The sequence below is a fragment of the Rhea pennata genome, chromosome 6, assembly GCF_028389875.1.
Source record: "Rhea pennata isolate bPtePen1 chromosome 6, bPtePen1.pri, whole genome shotgun sequence".
Taxonomy (NCBI): Eukaryota; Metazoa; Chordata; class Aves; order Rheiformes; family Rheidae; genus Rhea; species Rhea pennata.
The window spans coordinates 35863137-35886343 of record NC_084668.1 but is presented as its reverse complement, the minus strand read 5'-3'; the positions used below and the strand labels follow the sequence as shown (position 1 = coordinate 35886343).

The following is a 23207-nucleotide window of genomic DNA, read 5'->3' as shown; positions in this document are numbered from 1 at the left end:
ATACTTAAAGTATAGAGGAACAGGGTAATGCTAAAGTAAATCTGCTACTGTTTTACCTTTCTGGCTTTTCATTGTGCTTTCGGCAGACTGGTCTTGCATAGTATAAATCTTCTCCTCTGTGGTAAAAACTACTTGGTCAGAAATTAAGCTTCCACAGAAGAAGTGAGATTGGGAGGAAAAAAAAAAAAACTTTGTAGGAACGAGCCACAGTTGTGAAACTTCTTGAATTGTTATAGACTTCGATTCTTGCCATTACAGATTTGTACAGAATCAGCTTGTCCGTAAGGTCAACGTTAGCAGTCATTTAAAACTGAAGAAGAAAAGACTCTGTAGCTGTGTCTGCGTCTGGCTGTCAGTCCCCCCTCCGCCTCTACGTAGGCGGGAGGCGTAGCGATGGCCGGCTGATGAATGCGGCATGAACACCTGGGTAGTTTCCTTGTAACGCAGTAATAAAGGACAGAGTTGTCTTTGTTCCTGGAATTAATCTCGTAATTCCCGTAAGCTTTGGAAAATACCGAGCAAATTGTATGTGTTGAGAGCTGTTCGTGTGGTGATGGGAAGGCAGCAGGCGGCAGATGAAAAAGGAGAGCAGGCTTTCCACCTAATTATTTAAGGGCATTTGTGTGCTTCTGAAATATGCACTGGTAAATATGAACTGACACATTTCTAGCAACCAAATTATAAATGAGTGGAAGACCTGAAAATGTCGATTTCTTCCTTAGAAGGCACTTCAGGATTTTCTTTCTCCCCCCTCCCCCCCATACATTCATTTTTTCCCGTAGGCAAATGAGTTTCTTTTAAAGTTTGTCTCTGTTTCAGTACACTGCTACTCCCAGGGACGTGTTTTTTGACACATGTCTTGGGAGTGTTGGAGGAGATGTGAGGCATTAATAACTTGATAGATTTGTGTACACGTGCCTTAATGAGAGAGCGAGGGGCAGAGAGGAGTAGATCAACCCTTTAAACTTTTTTATACAGATATTTTAACAATTTGTGTGTGATGTAGTCTTTTTAAATTCAAGATGAGCTAAATAAGTTTTTTAGTAAATGAGGAGTTCAGGAAAAGTGCCATAAATGAACCCCTAAGATGAAGTTGTCGTCTTGCGCTGAGCAGGCAAAGCTGCTGCCTGGCGTGGGAGGACTGCGCTGCTCAGACTTACGACGGCAGGCAGGCAAACTACTTGAAGGGCTGCCATCGTCCCCTTCTGGCTTGGCCTGGGCTGCCAGGCGCCAGCTCCCTGGCTCCTTGGGGACAGCAGGTCGTCTGATTCACGTAGCTTCCTTGTAAATTCACCTCTGCTTTTCCAGATCCAGAGCTGTGACAGCACTTCCCGTCTAACCACATGGAACTGAGATAACGCACGTTAGATACAGCATTACCAACAGCTATCTGGTCACTTCATGTTAGTAGGGACCAGAGGAAGTTCCTTGTAAATGTCCAGGTTAATTTGGCCTAAAACAGGCATAGGTTGGGGGATTAGAAAGACTCCCTACTCTGTCACCATGCTGGAAATGGTTTATCCTTGGAATATAATTGTAATGTACTTAAAAGTTGTATCTGCTCACTCAGCACAACTTCCATGTGTGGGTGAGTCAGTCTGTCAGTCTCGGTGGATCTGTCGGTAACACCAGAATTTTAAAATACAACCATCCCCTACCTTCAAAGAATTAATTTCTGGTTTGTGTTCTTAAGCGTGTTCAGATCTAAATATTTTAAACAGTGTACGATGCTAGCTAATCATAACATGCTAACTCTGAGAAAAGCATGCCTTTGGCACGACACAGTGCCGAACTGTATACTTAAGTTGTATTGAATTCAGCGTGTTTAAACGCAAGTGCACGTGCTTTGCTGAATGTACATTGTTTCTGTTAGCAATTTTCAAATATGATCAGTATTTTTTAGTCCCATAAGGGATAAGATTTGTGTGTTTTAAAAATGAAATACTATAAATGTGGCAACTGTATTATCTTTTATTTTGATAGCTGATTGCTGTTTATGATGAGCAAGAACCTCACCATAAGACTGATGGCATCAATGGCACTTTGACTGACAGAAACAGCCCAGACCCTTTTGAGACAGAGGTGGCTGCTCAGCTGGCTGCTTTCCAGCCAATTGGTGGTGAGATTGAAGTGACTCCTTCGGCACTGAAGCTGGGTATGTACATCTTATTGTTTCTTAATTTTTTTGACCAACATCTTGTGTTTTCTTTCTTACCTTTCTTCTTTTCTTAGTATATCTATGGTGCTGTTCTGTGTGTTTATAGAATTGTTTTTTAGCACCTTATCATTTACCTCAGAATTCAGTGAAGATGATCTTTTTTATGACAGAAATTGGGCTTTTAAAGAGTTAGTGCTGAACACTGAAAGTGGACATGACAAGTGTGCGTCTGAGCCTTGCATCTCACTGGATGTTAAGCCCGTTCGTACAGCTGGGGCCTCTTTCTTCTCCTTTTTGTCCAGGTGCGTTGCAGGCAAACCTCCACTGTAATCTGGGAGCAGAAGAGATAACACCTATACAAAGTATTTTAAAATTATGAAGTTATTGGGGAAAAAGAGTTAGCAGTTTTGTTGAGGAACGTGAGTTCAATGAGTGTGAAACTGCTGCTTGCAAGTGCTTTTCCCAATTGCCTGAGCTCGTCCAGCATTTTGGGGCCAGAAGGTAGGAAGAGGGTGATACTGCAAGCAGTTTAACACTTTTCCTTTGAAGCAAGTGAGCAGCAGAGTCTAGTAGCCCATCTGACTTCCAAGTGAGCAGACTGATTAGGAGGGGTTTCTGCTTAATTCCTTTTTATAGTGGAGGGCACTATGTGAAGTCCTGTAGTGCTGTGTTGTTACTGTATGCCTGGAAGACCAGACTTCAGAGACTGGTTTCAACTTATGACAAGCTAGTCTTGTACACTGGACACAAAGCAGTTTGAAATATTTTCTGGGACTGAGAGCAGGCTGAGCTGTCACCTAGATACAGAAGCTTTTGAAAGCAGACTGAAGGTGAATCCCTTTACTTTCTGAAGTACTACTGTAAAGCAGTAGTATGCTGACAGTGTTTAGCAAATGAGTGATGTTCATTGAGGCTTCTCTGCTTTCCCTGAGAGGCCATTGCCAAAGTTTGTATGCCCAAATTGCATGATAAAATCAGTGATGTGGCTTGAACCATAAAAGTTAAGAACTTGAATTATCTCCATGTCTTGAATTCACCCAATATTTGTGCATGTTGCTGGCAGCTGTGTAATGGAGTACAGTAAAACTCCAGAGCGTGAGCAGGTGGGTTAAAGATGGAGCCTTGCGTCTCTGCGTACTACTCTTGCTGCAGAAGTGATCTGGTTATGACTGCAGAAACTGAAGTTCAGTTGTCTGAGTTTTTTCAATTGCATTTATAAAGGAAGAGGCTGATTTAAAAAATAAGAATTAGGATAAATTTTCTACTAAATTCACTGGACAAGGCTGCATAGCTTCACTTTTAACTGAAGTCTATGCCAGATTTTGTGCCTATTGTAGAAAATGTTCAAAGCTGAATTGTATGAAAATTTTTAGATTCAAATTTCTGTTCCAACAAGTCATTTAAAGACTGCTTCTGGTTTCTGTGACGTGCAGGAGTGTTTCATACTTATAACCTCAGGAAAAGACTTCACTTGTGACATAACTTGTATTTATTTGAGAGGGGTGTTTTTGATATGCATGAAGTATGGAAAAGTTTGTGGCTAAAGGTCCTATGTTTGAATAATTTGTTACTTTGTTACATATTTTTAAATAACATGATGTAACACAGTTTACTGTGTTTTGGAAGATGAAGATTGTTCTCCAGGTACCTCAGAAGCATGTTTTTAAAAGAAAAAGATAAAAGGTGAAAGTGATTTGTCTAGCCTAACTATTATATACAAGTTTGGGTTCAGTATTTCAGCCTCATGCAATTTTATGTAAAAGAGTTAAGTTAAATGCTAGTGCTCTTAGTCTCACCTGTAAGCTACCTGACGGTTCAATTTTCATGGCATTTGTGGAATCCTTCTATTAGAGAAGTTAAAGGAGATTAAATATAGTGTAAGAAGAGTAGCTAATTAGGGTTCTATTTTGTTTTCAATGCAGTAGTAATATACATTTGAAATTAAAATGACTGCTTGCTTCTTAAAACAGAGCACATAAATATAAAGCATTTGTCTCGATGTTTCTCTTTCAGATTGTCTTGTTTTAACAAGTTAAATGAAAGATTTTTCTACCTGTCAATCCTGCAAACTCTGGACTCTGAAACTTAATTCCTTTCTCTTCTGGATTTTTCATCACTGATAATAATTCTTTAGTCTATAGAGTTTTATCTATGTTTCCAGTTTAAGTTCACAGTCATAAAAATTAATTCCACCTGAGGCAGATTGAAAAGTAAATGAAAAAAATAGGAGAATTTAGTTGCATCATTATCACTGATGCATGAACCACAGTAGTGTGACTGCCTGTATAATTATGGAATTGGCTCAGTGTTGCTAGCAGAAGTAAAAAAAAAAAAAAAAAAATTTTTTAAAAACTTTCATTGCTTTAAGAACGAGGATGAGATTCAAATATACGTAATAAGCAAGTCTGAGAAGGAAAACTCTTTTTAAATGTTGCAACTTTCCCCAGCAGAACTGTTTCAAAAACTGTCATTTTCTTGGCCTTTTAGAGGGTGTTTTTACAGAATACCTTTAGGAATAAATATAGGGACTCCACTGCTAAAATAAATGGTCAGACTACAGAGCAATTTTGTGCATGTTAATTTTTTTGAATATGTTGTAGGTAATGTAAGGAGATCCACTGTTTTGTCTAGGACTGATATGTTTCTGATGATATATCCAGGGAATTTTTAGGGCTTGATGCTTAATAAACATGTAAAACTAAATGTTATCATCCTCAAACGTGAAAGAAGTAACATAGATTTTAGAAAAGGGACTTAAGAGATTGCCTTCAAACTTTTTCCTCTTAGAAAATTGTGTATTTGATCCAGCTAGCTAATCATTTGTTATACCTGGTGTAAAAGCCTTTGCATGGCTAGAGATGGGGAAGAGGGAAAAAATTATTCTTTAGTTCATAGTTTACTCTTTCACTTTGTTTTATGATCATACACTTTAGATATTAACCAGTTTACATCTGAGTCTTTTTCCATTATGTAGTTAAAAGTAAAAATTTGTAATTTTGAAAATGTTAGAATGAGGGAATTTTTTAGTTTTTTTGTTTTCTTTTTTTTTTTGTTTGTTTATTTGTTTGTTTAAGGCAATCCTGTGTTTCACTTGAAAATTAAAGGTACCTTAGATCTTATATTGTTTCCACATACTGGCAAAATATTAGGGCAAAAAAAAGTGTGTTTTATTTTTTATAAGTTGTTTTCTTAATACTTAGCTAGTACCTCCTAACAATCTTCAGGTAACTCAGCCTCTCTGCAGTCTTTCCCCTCCCTGAAATTAATGCATTTCCACTTTTCAAGGTAATTCAGGGTTCCAGCAGCAGGCACATTTGTGGGTATGGGTTTTCGCGGTGATTAATTCAAGAGAAATGAGTTATGCCATCAGTTAACGCACTATTTGTTGCCTCCATAACGTGAGGTGAAATACTGGCATCTGATCTGTGCAGCACACTCGGAGAACTGGCCTGACGGGTGTTGCTGCTGACACTGTCTGAATTTGGATCTCAAAGTAAGCGCCGCTGGATGGTTTCTTAGAGCTGGAAAGGCTTTACTGCGGTGCTGATATTCAGGGAACCTGAGTCATTTACTTCCAGTAGATAGGAAAGTCTCAAGTGGGGAGAAGGTTTTGTAACCTGTTTTCCTATTAAGCCTGGTTACCAAAACAGTGACCCGATGAAACAGCCCTTTTCCTACAGTTAGCTCTTCCGCTATGCAGAAGTCACATCGGCTATTGAAACCTGCTCTGGTGCCTTCAGGTGTAGAGGAAAGGCAAATGCTGATGCCACGTGTACTTTTGCGCGCTCTCTCTCTCTCTCTCTCTCTCTCTCTCTCTCTCTCTCTCTCTCTGAAAGTATATATAAGTATATAAAGTGTGTATATATATATACACTTTGAGGAGAAGTAGCAGTGTTCTCTTCAGGCCTGTAGGAATGCTTTGGAAAAGTAATATTCTAATATTCTATCTCTGTAGAAACATGAAGAGGGGAAGGGGGCATATTCCTTATTTTATTTCCATTCAGAGCAGATCTTCCAAGCATCTTGCTTTTCTGTTTTGTTTTTTTTTTTTGTTGTTGTTTGTTTTTTGTTTGTTTTGTTTAATGAACAGGAGTGCTGAGAGTACACCCTGCAGAGGGCTTTGGGTTTAATTATGCTTCCAGTTCCTTTTCTCCTTTCCATTCATCGTTCAAGCATAGTGCAAAAGAATATCAGGGCCACCAGGAATTTTAATTTGCTCCTATCAAAATATAAAAGCCATTTTTAATAGTGAAAATCTTGCTGTATGTTTCAGTTAAGAATGAAATAATTAAGATTTTTTTTTAAAAAAAAAAAAATCTCCACTTGAGAGAATGTGATTGGGTAAGGAGTAAGTTTCATGACACAATATACAAATGTTGATAAAGACAGCTGTTGATACATATAATAAAATTTATAGAAGTACACAGGCATTTAATTTGTTTGAAACAGTGAAAAAAATTACTGATTTGGTTATTTCTGAGGGTAAGTAGAGAATGTGTAGGCACAGTTGCTGAGCTGGCAGGAAAGAGAGCTGGTCTGTGAGACTGTTGCTTTGAGTGTCTTATAAGCAGAACTTTCCACAGTAAATTAGGGATATAGAAATTGAAGTAATTAAAAAAAGAGAAAAGAAAAAAAAGAAAGAAAAAAAGAAAAACAGGCAACTAAATATCTACTTTACTCTTGAAAAATATAGTCCAGGTAAATTAAAAAAATCTTTAACCTCAAACACTGTCTTAGTGTCTTCGTTGCCATTTTTACACAATTTCTTAGGTATAAGACTATGTATACACAAAACATTAGAGTGAGCTGTGAAATCGTAGTGTATCAGAGTATCCTGTGTAGCCACAGGGTTTTACCACGTGGTGAAAGTAAGGCAGTCTGCATTTGCTCCTCAGCTGTATCCCTGCCTAGGATACAGGCTCTTGTAGGCGAAGCATTGCCTTTGAACTTTGGTGCAGCCTTTAAAGACTAGACTTTACCAGTTTTCTTGGAGCCACGCTATAACCTACAGTTAGCAGCTTTCCTAGCCTTTCCATAAGGCACTGGAATTCTTCAAAGTTAGATTTGTAAAAAATCTTTAGCAATGCTTCATTTCCTGTCCTTATCATTCTTGCATCTTCTTTGATTGACCACATGCAATTAGATAACATTATTTATATTATTTCATATTTCATATGAAATTATTTCATATGAAGTATTTCTTCACCAGAAGTGGTGACTGAGAAGACTTTGCAGAAAAGGGGCTTCCCTTTGCAGACCTAATTACCTGATAGCCTTTATTTGCTGTTCTCAGCTATCATTTTAATGTTGATGTACGATTAAACTGTTGTTCTCTCGCCTTGGCCATGGTCATGGATGATAGTCCTGCATGTAGTGTGTAAGAACTATAGAGAGTCTACAATAGATGAGGCTACATATATAATATACATACATATACTGCTAACAAAACTTGCAAATAGCCCTGTCTGGTGAGCTAATAGTTTGAGGGTTTGGGGCAAATATGCATTTATTGATAAAATTATTAAAAATGAGCTACCAACACAGAGTGGTAAACCACAGCTTTAGTGTAACAACTAATTTATGGGCAAATTGATGTACTCTTCCTAAACTATTTTCAAACACTTTGTTTTGGGTATTTACCTACTTCAGGCTGGAAGGTTTCTAACTCACCAGTCCTCCTCTGCTTGTGAACCTGATGTATCCCTGTTATTTTAAGCTGCTGCCCTTAGATGCTTGTTAAGCTAATGTCCAGGGAAAAGTACTTCTCTGTCTGTAGAGAGCTAGTCCATAGGCAAGGGCTTGTGGGTGCTCACTGGCCTTATCTGCCACATAGCACCTCCAGAGCACATAGGGCACTGTGGCTTCAGAAATGTCCCATTTTCTTTAAAACACTAGCACGTAGCTGTAAATCGTGGTGTATGTAACTTAGCAGCATATTTGCACATACTCTTTACTTTTAGAAGTAGAATTTGTACTTTGTTATAAGGTTTAAAAATTAAAATAGTGGAACTGTATTTGTCTGAGATTTTGATGTTTGTCATAAGCTATTTTAAAATTTATTGTGCACCCGTATACAGGTTTTTGGTACCTTCCTGGTGTCTTTTTGCACTTAATAGTTCAGTGTTCTCCAGCGGCTTTCTCTGTATAGTGAGTACCAGAACAGAAAAGGTGAGTAAGAGGTTTAGCCTTTTGTTTTTTCCTGATGTCAGTTTGTTTTTACCATTCAGCCTGTATGGGCAGAAAGGAGAGCACTAATTTAATTATTTATGGAAGATCCATTTTATGGACATGTCACTTTGAGTTGAAATGCCTTCTTGACTGGTTCAGTTTCCTTGTTTGCTCTGTTTGATAGATGATGGTCGAGTGCACGCAAATTTGGTTGCTGCTTTTCTCTTGCTCCTCTCCTGGCACTAAGTAGTCATGATTTTGCCTGGAGGAAGAAAAGCAGTATTTGGTGATACTTGTCACTTCTGAATTCTAAAGTAGGAATAAAAAGTGAGATACATTCGGATATCACCATGATTTTTTTTTTCCCCCCTCTGGAAGTAATATTTTTAATTATTTTTTCTTCTTTTACCTTGGGAATCAAGTAGAAGAGGCTTCTTGAAGCCATTTCTGTGTACAAGATCTTTTTGGGAAGCAGATGGAATTGGATTACTTTGATTGTTGGGTACTACAATAAAATCTAGCATGTCATTTACTGTATTGTCTCAGCGCTATACAGTACTATATAGATTTATACCTTTATTAATGTTTGGTTAAAATTCAGTTTAAGTTTTTTTTAAAAATAATTGCTTATGATTCCACAGCTGTTGATATCAAGATTTAAAAAATTCTTTTTATAAACTCCAAGAATTTAATTTCTCCCTTTGGAAATTGTCTGGTAGTGGGAATCTCTTACTTTCTCATAGAACTGTCGTACTGTGATATTGTAAAATTTGCATGCCTTGCTAAGTCTCTGATAAAAACAGCTTTTAGGTTTCTTTAAAAAAAAATTTCCATTTTGATACAGTTATTGGTGTTATGGCTATGTCTTTTAATGTACAGGAAGGGTAACTTACTAGCACTATTGTAGGACTGCCTTGAAGTAGTTTCAGGGGGCTCAGAAGATGTACTGATCTTTTTGCTTAATCAACCTTTTATATTTAGCTGTGCCCTTGGAGGTGCTCTGACTTGCACCTTGCTTCATGGGGTTGTGCAAGATACTCGTTTGGTCTGACTGGCTCTTTTTTCCCCGGGGTGCTCCGTAAGTCAAAGCTGTCCCACAGTCATCTTCCCAGCACTTGACAGAAACACTGTTTCTGTTATGAGGAGAGGTATGAGGGAAGTGAAGGCAGTTTTGTTTTCCAAGAGCCTTGGGCAGTTTCTCCCTTGATAGGTCTGACAGCTGAAGCTTTTACCTTTGGGCTATGGAGGTCACCTGTCTGTGGAGCTTTAGGACCCCAAAGATACCTTCTCTATATTGCTAGTGTAAAGTAGAAGTATTACGGGTAGGCTTGGAGGCATTTCAGCAGAATGTATTTGGCTAGTCAGCTTTCAGGTTGGTACTGAGACACTGTGCGGTGGATATATTCTCGGTGCATTTTTAAACAAAGAGCAAAAATATATATATATTCTGCTCTTTTAAATACATGAAAACAAATATGAACTGGAATTACTCATTTTAAAAAGAAAATGTTGTTACTTGTATACACGCTGTTCTGGAGTAAGTAGGCAGGACGTTTTTCCTTATGCAACTGCCCTGTTCATCTTAAACTTGCAAGGTCTGTTTGTCAGTATACTGACAGTGTAATACATGCATATAATAATTCTCTTCTGTCTGATTCAGGGAAAAATTACATATTGAAGTTGGTCATTTTTTAAAGGAATGAATTATAAAAGCATGTGCTGCTTTGGCTTCAGACAACACTGGCTATTTGCTTAAGCAAATACAGTGTCTTTCTCTTCCTCTGCACCTGAAAGCTGCTCTGCGTGGTGCTAGCAAACACTTCTCCGTGCTGTTCATCATGGGCATTTTGGGACGACGCCACACTTGATAGATTTTTCTCCTCTGCGGCATTCAGTTTAATCTGGTTTTAAGGAATTGCGATGACCAATTAGTCTGCTAGTGTTCTTAAAACAAATGGTTCTTGCTCTCAGGAGAGCTGAAGGTTTGAAGATAACTTTTCATTTCAGTCAGAGTGCAGGCTTGATGTATTTTGACCTCATGACTTCAAGCTTGATATTACTTGGTTGTCCTTGATTCATGGAAATGAAGTTTGCGCCAGCATTACTGAAGTTTATCTTTGTTCTGCAGCAAAACAATGCAACCTTAGAGAAAGGCGCGTTTAAAGAACAACCTGCTGAGTATTTTTCTACTGTCTTTGGGTTGTCTGTTTACAGAATAAGCCAGCCCTTCCTTCCGTCCCCAGGACTTTGGCAGCAACGTAGGGTATAGACTTGTGTGCGGAGTAGGTTGCTGAAGAGTCACAGCTCTTTCTAATAGCCCCTCGGACTCTGATGATTTCCCAAAGAGCGTTTTCCGTTGGTTGCTCCCCCTCTTTGTCTTTGGCTTACAGTGCGCTGTTTTGGGGCAAGGAGTTACCCACGTGAAAGTATGTCAAGTAGGGAGGAAAGCGTTTTCTGTTTCAAGTTGCACTTTTTGCTGAAGTAGCCTTTATCCAAAACGGCAGTTTCCAGCCCTTTATTGCCTGAGGGAAAGGGGACAGGGCATGAATGTGACGTGGTGATGGAGGAAATGCTCTTACTAAGCTCTGCACAGCTTTTTGATGCTTATTCAGCATCTGTTTTTTCCAAAATTTTCCCTATCTTACTAATTTTGTGATGTTGCTGTTTTTGCGAGTATTCGTGAATTGTAATGCATAGCTAGTATCAAAGGTGGTATCACTTAAAAAGCCAAAAAACCCCACAACTTTGTAACTTCATACTTTTATGTGTTTTTGCCATGTTTGTTCATTAATGCTTTGCTATTTACTGTTTACTTGTATGCGAACTTGTTCCAGTATACAAACACATCGTTATGAAAGCCATCATTAGAGAAGCTACAAATAACAGTTAAATGATTCAACTAGTTTGCCCAATGTCATACAATTCTTTGTCACTGCTTTTGATTGAATTTACTCTTTTAAGAGCCTTAGCTGACAGTTAATTTTTTTTGGCTCTTTGCTTTGAAGTGCCACTTCAGATTCTGATTGTTTCTCAAAACAGACATCTGCAATCTCAGCCAAGTAGAATGGAGAATTGGGTGTTTGCTAGTCCTGAACATAGCTGGCAGAAGATGCACCTCTCTCCCAATATGTTGCACAATTTTGCCACAGATGCACTAGCTGCTGATCTATATTTTGTTTTCTTCATAACTCCATTACTTTATTAGAGGGAAGTGTATTTATTATAGGCATTAAGTTAAAGAAGGAAGTTTACAGCCAGGAGAATTTGAGCTGAAGATGGATTCTGCAGAATATTTTGATTGGGAGGGTTAAATTGAAACCACTAAAAGGGGCAGATGGCCCTCTGTGATTATGCCCTTCCTTAACTTCACTACAGAAAGAGTCATCTTACCATTTTAAATTTTATGGAAGGTTAATAGGGAGTATTCACTTTCCTCACCACATAAGAACTAGGAGTACCAAACAAAACTATAATTCAACAGATTAAAAAGAAAAATAGCCCTAAACCAGCACTTCTTCATGAAGCATACACTTAACTTGTGTAATGTAATGTTATGGCCCAAAAATACCAATGAGCTTAAAAACAGAATTGGACAAATTCACAGGAGATGGCTCATTAGTGGTTATTAAAATATGATGCTGCAGATGCAAGTCTGATTTGGAAGTCTTTTAACCGTTAATTATTGAAAGGTGGTAGAGTAGATCACTTTGTAGTTTCTTGTTCTTATACCCTGAGTATTGGCTACTGACCGCTCTTAGGTGCAGAATAACAGGCTTGGCCTGAGAAGTGGGGCTGCTCTTACATCCCCCTTGTTCGCTGAGCCTTCGCTGAAGGCCCCAAGTTTAGGAGGCGTGGCTGCTTTATCTTGAAGTTTTAAAATCAGTGAGATGAGTTTGAAATTTGACATTTGAGACCCAAACCCGTTCACAGTGACCAAAATGGATTATAATTGTAATAGGCTGCTATTTCTTGGAAAGATTAACAAAAAAAAAAAAAAAAAAAAAAAAAAAAAAAAAAAAAAAAAAAGGAGAGGGTTTCTTAATTTAGATTTTATATATACACATTCAAAAAATTGTTGAAAACTTGGGACGTTTAAATATTATAAAAACCTATGCTAATGTCTTAATTCATTATCCACTTTTAAAATATTGCTGTTTTTGTGTTCCGCTGCTGGTAGTAATATGCTGCTAGAGTGATATTGAAGCCATACCTTTAGCTGCCGAAGTCTTGAAGAAAGTCAAGTCAGTGAGCTGTGGCACAGTCACTGCACAAGCCCCTGTGACTGCTGGCTGCAGTGCTAACCCGGCTTTGGGCAGCACGGCCTCTCCTGCAGGGGCACAGAGTGTGTTCTTTGTGGTGTCAGTTTATTTAAGGAGTACAGTTCATTAAGTATTTTATTTGAAGTTGAGAAATGGGCTCGGAATTGAAATAACAGAAATGCTTATTTTTACCCTTTATCTGTGAATAAAAATAAGATGCGAGCATCTGAGATCTATTGGTTTTAAAATCTTGTAGGATGTATTAGCCTAAAATGATTGATTTAAATTCAGTAACTAGAGATAATACGCTACTTATTAAACTGGTCTATTTAATAAAATGAATGTTTTTTGCTGTGTCCAGCAAGCTGGAAGACTTCAACTAACAAGAAAACATTTTAAATGATATTTTTATGCATGTCTGGAGTTTAGTTTCCATTTACATATGCATGCCATCTGAAAGAGATTACACTTGAAAAAGAAATTATGACTTTACAGGAGTAGGGTGGAGAGGAGGAAGAAACCTAATGTAACACAAATGAGATTATTGTTTTGAATTTAAATCATATTAAAAGATAAAATGATTGAAGTGACTGTAATTTGCAGTCCTTGATCTGAACTGGGAAGTTCATGAGTGTGCATCAGTTGGTAGGTGCACGATGCCTGTGCGATTCCTATAGACACTTCACCCAGGTGAGAGTAGTAGAAAGCCAAGCCTATAGTGGAAAGTGCCAATTCCTTTTAACTTCTCTTTAAGAGAAAAAATATGTTCCACTTTAGAGTGGTAGGGAAATACATGTTCTCTATTGGGTTGCTATATAAAAGAGAGCTTGTTAGAATTTGGTTTTCATCTGTTCATAGATTTAAGGCAATTGTCTAACTATTATATCAGCCTAGTTGATTAATTTAATCTTGTATCTGTGGGAATTTTAAAAATACAGTATGCACTTTAGAAGAAATGATAGCTGTAGATCTTAAATTGTATTGATAGGTGCTATTATGAGCAGTTTAAGTTAGCTTTAAACATATGGCAAATTGTGGGAGCATTGTATTTTTTAAAAGTGTTTTTTAAGTACAATTCTATCAAGATAGAATTTACAGCCTCATGTCAGCTACATTTTAACTGCATGGCAGAACCATTACATGATGCCTCAGGTGGTGGTAAGAAATATATGAGAGTGGCAGAATTGACCCATACTGATGGGATAATAGACTGAGCAAGCACTGCTGGGAAGAGCCGTATACCTACTAGCAAGAAATTTCCCTGATAAAAATAAGAAAACTAAGCATATATTAATGACCTTTCTGGTACTTAAATATAAATTAATATCCTATTTGTAATATTTGTTTTCAGTGCCTAAACTGTTTTATGCCAGGACCAGTTTAAAGGCTGTTCTGACTTCCCACTAAAATGGTTCTTAGCATATGTCTGCATTTAGTATGTCAGATTTTCCAGCCAATAATTATCTGTTTTGAAGTGCATTTTCAGATGTGTGTGTGTGTGTGTGTGCATATAGTATTTATGGTGTTTGTTTTAACACAGATTTGAAATTTTGTTAGGATTTGCTCAGAAGATTCTATGTTTAAAAAAAAAAAAAAAAAAACGCAGAGGGGCGTATACAGGAGAGAAAATAGTTTTTGTGTCTGTCCTGTCAAGTATGTAATCTAGGAGGCAGAAGAGTTATTGTCATTAGTATGGCCTTTAGCAGTTGACAGTTTGATACATACTTGATGGACAGCGCTCTTCCCATCATAGTCAGCATTTTTATATGTGGCAACAGAATTTAAATTTATGACTTTAACTGTGTAGATAATTTATTGTAAATCTCCTTCCACCCACTTACTGTATTCAGTCCAAGAGTATCTTTTGTTCTTCTGAGATATGTCTTCCCTGTTACCTGAAAAAAACAACTTGCAATATATTAGAGAGTTGCCATTGATGCAGTTAAACACATGTATTTGTATTGCCTATGTTTCTTGATTTGGCAGCTTACCCAAAAGTAGTCACCTGAGAGTGTTTGCCCCCCAAAACAACAATAAAATCCATTCCAAATGCATGATTTAGACTGTTATATATAGCACAGTCAACAGAAAGTGCTTGTGGGTGATAAACTCTGGTTGTCTTCAGCAGTTTTCTGAATTTGGCCCTGTAATACCAGGCTGCATCCTAAATCCCAAAGAATAAATGTTTTCAGCCCTGAGGTGAGCTGTGCTGTCCTAAGCAGGGAGATTTAAAAGCCAAAGAGCAAAGCAAAGAAAGAAAGAAAGAGTGGGAACAGACTTTGTGTTTGCCGTCCCCCAGCTTGTATTTAATCCTCTCCTGCCAGGCTACAGCCCTCAGTGCCTGGGGGACCCCAGCAGCAGAGCGGGGCGCCTCGGCTCCTCAATGGTGCTGGGAGCCTGTGCCCCATGCTCAGGCGCCCGCGGGATGCAGCCGGGGCACCCGCTGGCCTGAACCTGCTGCTCCTTAGCCGCTGGCCCCCTGTGAGCCCTGAATGCTGAGTTTTCCTCTGCTGAAGATGCGAGTGCTGCAAAGTGAGACAGGATGTCCTCCTGCTCAGGGTGAGTGTTAATGTCTACCTGCATCCTTTTTGGCAAGGTATTTAAAAAGCAAAATCTGAAAATAGGATTGCATTCTGCATGGAGACGTTGCTTTTGCCATTGTGTTGATACAAGTTTTCAGTTTTTAATTGTGCACAAATGGCAGAATTTCTCTTCTGTTTTTTTCTAATGTAACCAATTTAAATCTAAGTGTGGTTTCTACCATATGCTTGTTTCAACCATATTTGCAGTTAAAAAAAAATATTTCCAAAACATAAGAGTTAAGGGAAAATATACTGTTAACCGTGAATCTGTGTAGATACTAATCTTTGAGGGTGATGCTAGCAAAAGGAAGAATAATTGATCTAAATGACTAGAAACTAGGTGACACACAAATTGCGTTAAGGGAGGAAAATTGCAGGACTTTGTCATCAGCTTTGTCAGAGATCGCGTGTCGTGAGTAAGGGCGAGACACCCGCATGGGCTCTAGGTGACTAGCAGAAGATCCCGTGGTACCATAGTAGAAAGTACTCCGGGCAAGTTTTAAAGGAGTGGGGAATCCAACCTGAAGTAACTGAGACTAAAAGCTGTCATCATGAGGAAAGCTTTACAGTTTGACGTGTTTGTTTGAATCTTCGTTGTCCATGACCTGCAACGCAGCAAGGCAAGAACACAAACTTTTTCACTGTGTTCTGAAGTTTAAAATACAAACTGCTTCTCTACTGCAAAACAATAGTGCTTGTAAGTACCAGGTTTATATGATCAACTTGGTATGCAGGAAGGGATATGTTTTCTGTGTTCTATCATTCAGGGAAAAGAAATGCATTTTCTGTCTGAGCTTACACTGAATTTATAAATGTTCAGCACTATATGCCAAAGCATGAGTAGAATAACAGAAACGCATCATAATCAACAGAAAGTAGTAAGGAAAAAGAAAACCTAAGAGGGAGGGAAAAAAACAGATGAGAGAATCTCTTAAGTAAATATGTCTAATTTTCTGTGGTGTGTTTGTAATACATAATATCAGAGATCGTTTTCCATTGTATTTTGTCTGTGTTCTAAAGGAGATGGTGACAAATAAGTTAGAGGTATGTATGTACAAATAATGGACATGGATTGTATTTTTAGTATGTGTTGTCGGGTGCTTATATTGACACAGTTTATGCTTTTGCTAGCTGTAGCAAATGATTGTGCTACCATCCCAAACAGGCATAGGCTCAGCCGGTGGCTCGGGCCGCGGTTACATAGCTGCTGTACGTTCTGCTGAAAGTCTCCTCGCACTGCTTAGGCTTTTGGAAAAGACTTCGTGTTGAAGGTGACTCCTGGAAGGAAGGTAGAAACTCAACTTCCACAACATCCTTGGAACTTTAAGAATTAATAGTCAGTTACCATGTCTTTCTGGGGCTCCTGAAAGAATGCAGTACCAGAATAGTGTCTGCTATTGCTATCACTTTTGTACTTAATTGCAAGGATCAACAGGCTTTGGTTTGTGTTTTTTTTTTTTTGTGGGTTTTTTCTTTGTTTTATGCTTGTACTGTGATTAATGTAACTCAGTGTGATTCAGTGTAACTCAGTGGGTCTGTTGTCCATTTCTGAACGGGGAAGACGTTTTTTGCAATCACTGTTGGTGACATGTTCCAGAAAGAGCGACAGTGGATTGATTTTGGAGCTATAGATGTATTTTTTTTTTTTTTTTTATATAGTGTATTTCCTGTCCTTTGGTACTTTCTGACTTTCTGAGGAAAGCTGCAGTAGAAACAAACTTTCTTTTTTTAAAGATACAAAAGCAAAGCAGCAAGCACAGTAGTCAGATTTTTGAGTTAGGCTTGAAGCCTAGCACTGCCCATTCTGCGGAGACTTTCAAGCAGCTTTCAGCAAGAAAACAGATATAATAAATATGAGTGCATATCCCTCTGCTTTTGATTTGATTTGTAGTGCTCGTTATCTCTGGTTTTGGTGATGTGCTCAGATTTTTTTCCTTAAGTTATTAAAGTATTTTTCCCAAAGATTTCAATGTTTTTTCCCATTTGAAATTGGAGATATTATCCTTTTTTTCATAACACTGACATTCCAGATCTTCTGCGATCTCCCTTGATCTGAAGCTGGCTTCCAACTGAGATGTTGGCAGTGGAGCTGCCACCATACTATTTTAGCCAAAGAGCCCCTTCAGAAGACAGAGTTACATGAACTATTGCAAGGTTATTTCTGCTTTTTTTTGTTGTTGTTCTTTATGTGGACATCTTCCCACACTGTGGGAATAGCTGTCCCTTCAAGCTGTTGTTTGCTTTCTTATGTTACATCTCTAATTTTTGGTATCTTGGCTTGACAATCATGAAGGAAGGATGTGACAGGAGAGATTTATTTTATTTGTATGTTTTTAACTGCTATGCACTTTTTTAATGTAAATTAGGCTGTGAGGGGAGGGCTTTCCAAGTCCAGCAGAGTCCCAGATGGAGGGGTCTGGGAAGGCTTCTCCCTTCGTGAGCACAAGGAAGCATGCTTGGCTGTAATGGACCTTTTGGTGTGCAGACCAAAGAGGCCAGGAGAGGCTGAAATAGAAAACAAGAAACCTGCTGGAGGAGCATGGTCTGGGAGGCACCAAGGGGTATGAGAGGTCTTTCTGCAGCAGGATACGGACTCAGCCTCAGAGGAGACCAGGTGAGATGGAAGAGAGCTGTTTAGCTTGGGGAACCCCTGAAAATTGCTGTCTTCTGAAGGAACAGGGGATTCACCCTAGAGAGGAAGAGGATATGGTTTCTTCTCAAATCTTTCATCTAATCTGCCCCGCCTGCCATTTGAGATGACTCTATTTAGAGAAGGGGTTTTTTTGTTCACTTTATTTTTGTCCTCTGGGGGGGGGGAGGGGGGGGGGGAAGTAGTTTTAGTGATTGGGAACTCCTGGGTCTTTGGGCCATATGCATGTAAAAGGATGAGGATCAGAGAAAGGGTTTGGACAATTTTACCTAAAGACTTTGGCTGACTCTAGCTTAATCACAAAAGACGTCATGATTTGTGGCATCTGTTCAAGAACTGATATGTTCTTGCTATCGATAAATAAATTAAAAAAAAAAAAAAAAGAAAAAGAAAAACCACTTACATGAAGTCTATTTTCTTCAGTGGGAAGCTGGTCTGCAGGGCCCTGACCCTCACTACCGCTTGGCAGAAAAGAGACAGCCTTATAAAAAATGGGCAGAAAAGCCCAGTTCTTGTACAAGCAGGGAGATGTTCCAGATGAATACCATAAATTTCTAACCCCTGTGGCAGTGTATAAAAACTTCAGGGCAAAAAATGAAAGCAAATTAATGCAAAGCCATATTCCTAAGTTGGAAGATATTATTTCTGATATTCGTTTTGCTCCTGCAAACTTTGGTATCAAAGTTGAGGTGGTAGTGAAACTAAGAGTGGGGCAATGTCACTTTTTTTCTGTCTCTCTGGCAAACAGTGGCAGACAGCAAGTGAAAGGGGTTTTAAAAATTGAAGACAGGAGTGATGAGATTAAAAACAGCATGTTGCAGCAGTCAAAACAGGGAACAGATAGAAGTGCTGAAACGTGGTCCCATATTATTAAACAAGCAACGTGGTCCCATATTATTAAACAAGCTTTATGTGAATGGCATGTTGCAGGAGACATCTTCCACCTGGTGTAGGAGCTGGGAGAGCCTGGAACAAATGAGAGTGCTCGTCGTGTCTGCAGTGGTTGCAGCGATGGAGCTTCGCCTTCCTCTAAGCGAGAGGAAGGAGGGAGAGATGAGGAATTAGTTGTAGCAGACAGAAATAGTTGTAGCAGACAGCTCAGGAAGGGGAGAAATTTAACTGGAGAGCTTTGGCTTTGGGATAAGGAATGAGCTTGATTTGGCCTCAAGAGTATAAGCAACAGTATATTTTAATTTGAGTTTGGAATATGACTGAATTCTGAAACTTAGAAATGAAAGTATGAATGCACCTAGTTTTCTAGTCATTCAGCAAGAGTGTTTCTTTATGGTGTTCCTGTTTATCTGAAAGGGGAATGGAGACTGGATTACGCTGTCTGGCTTGTGCAGAAGTGTCTCAAGATTTGTTTTCAAATTGCTGTATTGAAGAGGACCTGGAAATGGGTCATCAGAAATTCTTTGGTCATGCAGGGAAAAATGATTTTAAAGAGCGTGTGTTATCTTAACAATCACGGAGTGACTTAAAATCCAACACTTTTTGGCTTTAGCTTTTATACAGAAATACAACATGTTTGTTTATGTAACTAAACCGAATCTGCTGCCTGGGACCACTAGTAAACTACAGCTGCACTTAATTTGTTTAAACTGTGAAGCTGAGGTACTGGTCTCAGGGTTTATTGTTATTAATACTGTTGTTGTTGTTGTTATTATTATTATTATATAATTTATTATGAATACAATTTGTAATCTGTTGCTGTGTGAATGTTTGCCTTATTCTATTTTTTAAAATGATAGTACTTACCGCATTGTAGTTTTAGAGTTCCTAAAATTTAATTTTGAATCTGCGTCTACTGTTTCCTTACAATAGTGAGTGCTATTTTGTGGCACTGATGGAAGAGGGAAGTATCCATAATGCTCAGTGTTACAGCTGATGTACAGTCATATGTTATGAATAGCTTGATATTGAAGTTACTGTCGTAAAGCTAAATAATCCATATTTAAAACAGAAAGGGTAAAGGTGAGTTAAAAGCAAGAGAGTAAGATGCAGTTTCTGCTAAGATTTGGAATGTGCCTTGTGTCAATAGGGCACACTTAGCGTAGTCAGACAGCTTTGTCGGGTGTGTGCTTTATGGAGCCTTATGTCATCCCAATAGTAAGGGAAAGGAAGATAGGCAAGGAGGGAACTCAGACTCCCATTTGAGGGTGATACGGGCCTGGGCGGGAGCTGGGAGAGACCTGGGGCTGAGGGGTCTGTTCGTGTCCAGGGAAGCCGTTTGTTTTGAGACTGCTTAGCTGCAAAAGTATGCAGAAAATACGATTTCACTTACTGAACTTAAAATTAATAATGGTAATAAATTGCATACTTAATACTAAATGTATTGAAATACACATTCATATTATTAATTAAAGATGTGAAAATGTGTAGTGAGTTAGCCCTGTGGTGTGTCTGGTTTCATTTTGGCCTACCAGTACTTCCAGAAATCACACAAAATGGGTAATTCTTGTGATCAGTCCCTTTCTTCAGAATGTCCTCGTGAAAACAAGCCCTGCTCTTGGTATCAAGATGAGTCACTCAGGCCAGAAAAGCATGTTCACCTTTTGATTTTTTTTTTTTGTGTGTGTGTGTGTTCCATCAATACTAGGGCACAAATTTATGTCTTGTCTTATGCCCGCCTTATTGATTTTCTGCATAAGTGGAGGTCAAAAGGATTACTTGTATATTAAAAAGAAAAAAAATGCTTGCCAGAAGGAAGGATAATAGCATTAGATCCTTTGGTTGCTACTTGGTGTCAGCTGCTTTTATTTGTTCCAGCTGTAATTACACCAAAGTAAACAAAGTTGGGCTGGGGGTGAGTTTGGTACCGTTGCTCCAGAATTGGGTTAGTGCCTCTGTTAACAAAGCAACTGTGTTGCAAGTACAAACTTCTATTATAGATCTAGTGATTAGGGCTGCCACCAGTCCCAACCACTATAATTAATAAAATAACTGTCAGTTATGATCTTGTTCTCACTCACTTGCAGCTTGTGAAAAATTACTCTCTTAGATGGATATTCTCAACATTTGTTCATAGCAGTGTGATGAATTATTTTGGGAAGACTTGAAGAAAAGTCACATCTGTTAATTTCATTTTGAATAACATGAGAAATACTTTTCTCAAATTAGTAGAAATGCCAGTTGTCTTCCCCACCTGGGGGTTTTGCAGTGAGTGTTTTAAAGAACGAGTGTGTTACTGGAAGCTCCACTCTGGTCTTTGAGGTTCTCCCTAAACCAAGCACATGAATGGCAGGTGAAAGTCTAATTGGAGATGCCTGCGAGGAAGCTGGTTGGGAGCTGGTTGTAGTCTCTCTGAAAGGACTGCCATGGCTTCCGCTATTCCCTTGCAATCCTGGCAGAATCTGTACCGAAAGGCAGGTCTGCTGGGAATGAAATTCCTTCCCTGCTCCTCTTTGTGTCATTACCGCTACCCTATTCAGGCTATCTCTGCAGAGCCAACCCAAGACATACTACATGTTAAGTGAAACTAATGTAGTGAGTTATTGTCTGCTCATCCTTCTCCTACCCCTCTTCCCAAAACCCTGTGTCTGAGCTCAGTCATTTACATGCTTCAGGTAGGGAAGGCAAAGCAGTAGTAGTGATGGGGTGTTGCATCTTACGAGCTTCTGAAAATAACGTTTATGACCATATGTATGCTCACCGCATCTCATCCAAAGTGAATTTCCATACAGGCTGAATACGGGCTTGCTGAACTGGATTGGACAGGCAAGCAGTTGCTCAGTATGGCTTTGGGGGTATATAAGGAGAAAGTGGGGGGGGATGAAAATTGAATTGCAAGAGTCTAGTTTGCTGGGCAAATGCTGAAAATAGTGAAATCTGACCTCAGTGTGGAAGGAAAGGTTTTTGACAGAGGAAGTGCGGATGTAATTACATAACCACTACCAGTTGTAGGAACTAGCAGAAGTAGTCCAGTGTGGTTTTGTGTTCACTGTTGTTCCTTAGATCAAGCATATGGTTTCCCTGTCAGTTTGACAGCACATGCAGTCATGGATCCCTGCAACTACTTGTTTGTTCTGAAAGCGTGTGTGTCTCTTCCTGTTTGTCAGCAGTTTTCACCTGACTAATTTAGCAGGAGTGAAGGTCTATATAACCGAGGTTGAAACCTTCTCGTGTCTGTACCTCAGTAAATACTAAACGACACAATCCCATGAGATGTAGTAATGGATCTGGTTGCTGCTGCCCCAGAGAAGCTTATGTAGGAACTGTACGCCCCTCTCAGTTAAAGCACGTGAATCTCCGCACTGTGTTTCTGCAGCTCCCTTTCTTTACTCATTGCTCTTTCTTTTGCCTCATAGGCACGCCGCTTTTGGTGCGAAGGAGCAGTGATCCAGCGGTGGGCCTGCCTGCTGACTTCCACCCCAGCACTTCTCATCCTGGTGACCACAGTCTCAAACATGTTGTGGCAGTAGGTGTCATGTAGTTCTCATTTTAATGAGGGCAAAAACAGTTTTTATCTGTGGGTATAGAGCTGTTTTATAAGCTAAACGTATTTGGATCTGAAACAAAGTGCATCATACTCATTTGCTGTAAAGCAGTGCATTTTCTCCCAACAAAATGGACCGGACACTTTAGATGATACAGTCAAGTGAAACTTTTCTTAGAGGGTTACTGAAGTCTCCTGCTAGAGTGGAACAAAGCCCTGGAATATGAACTGAACTCTTAAGAGCAAAAGTAAGAGTTGTTCTTAAGAGCAAAATATGTTTCCTTTTAATACGCCTCACTGGTCTTGTATTCTTTTATTCCCTCTCTTGTCGTCTTATGGTTTTTCTCTCTTCCTTCAACAGCCTGTTAATATCTTGTAGGGTCTCTTTCTCCTAGATTCATATTTTACAATGTGACTCTTTGCTTATGAGGACAAATTTGCTCTTGACATTGTCATTACTAAATATTGGAGGAAAAACACAATTAGTGGGGCAGTAATGCATATTCTGACATTATTGCAGGCTGTCTTCAAGCTTCCAAAAGTAGTGATGTCTTGGTGACACTTGGGCCACATATTTTACTTGGCAATTTTAGGGCCTGATGCTCCTTGTGAAGGGAGAGTGTTCTTGTGTTACTCAAAGATTAAACTCTGCCGAATCTCTGAATGTGTCATCTAGGATATATAAATGTATTAAGCAAAGCAGAGCATTTCAATTGACTTGGTGTTGGCCAAGAAAGCTCTGCACAGCCTACTGCTGCACTACGTTGTACCAAATGAGCACTGGTTTAACTGAGCATGCAGTTACACCTGCCTTTTATTTGCCTGTGAAGCACATGCAAGTGGTTTTCCTTTACCTTGCCAGTATTGCAATTGATTCTCCATTTGCTTGAATTGATATTATTCATTGAAATGACCTGGTTTTCAAAACAGAAACAAACAAACAAAAAAAACCCTC

The 23207-nt window shown here is 38.9% G+C and overlaps 1 protein-coding gene across 4 annotated transcripts in view; it reads left to right on the top strand.

Moving 5' to 3' along the window:
- The window catches only part of PARD3B (par-3 family cell polarity regulator beta), a 417558-nt gene that overhangs the window by 128771 nt on the left and 265580 nt on the right, over positions 1-23207 (top strand). For all 4 annotated transcript variants that reach the window (XR_009958854.1, XM_062579370.1, XM_062579372.1 and 1 more), the window contains exons 3-4: positions 1984-2155; positions 22125-22234. Coding sequence is in view for 3 of the 4 variants with exons in the window: in XM_062579370.1 (XP_062435354.1) it covers positions 1984-2155; positions 22125-22234 (282 nt within the window). In the remaining variant the exon portion in view is untranslated. The remainder of the gene's footprint in view (positions 1-1983; positions 2156-22124; positions 22235-23207) is intronic.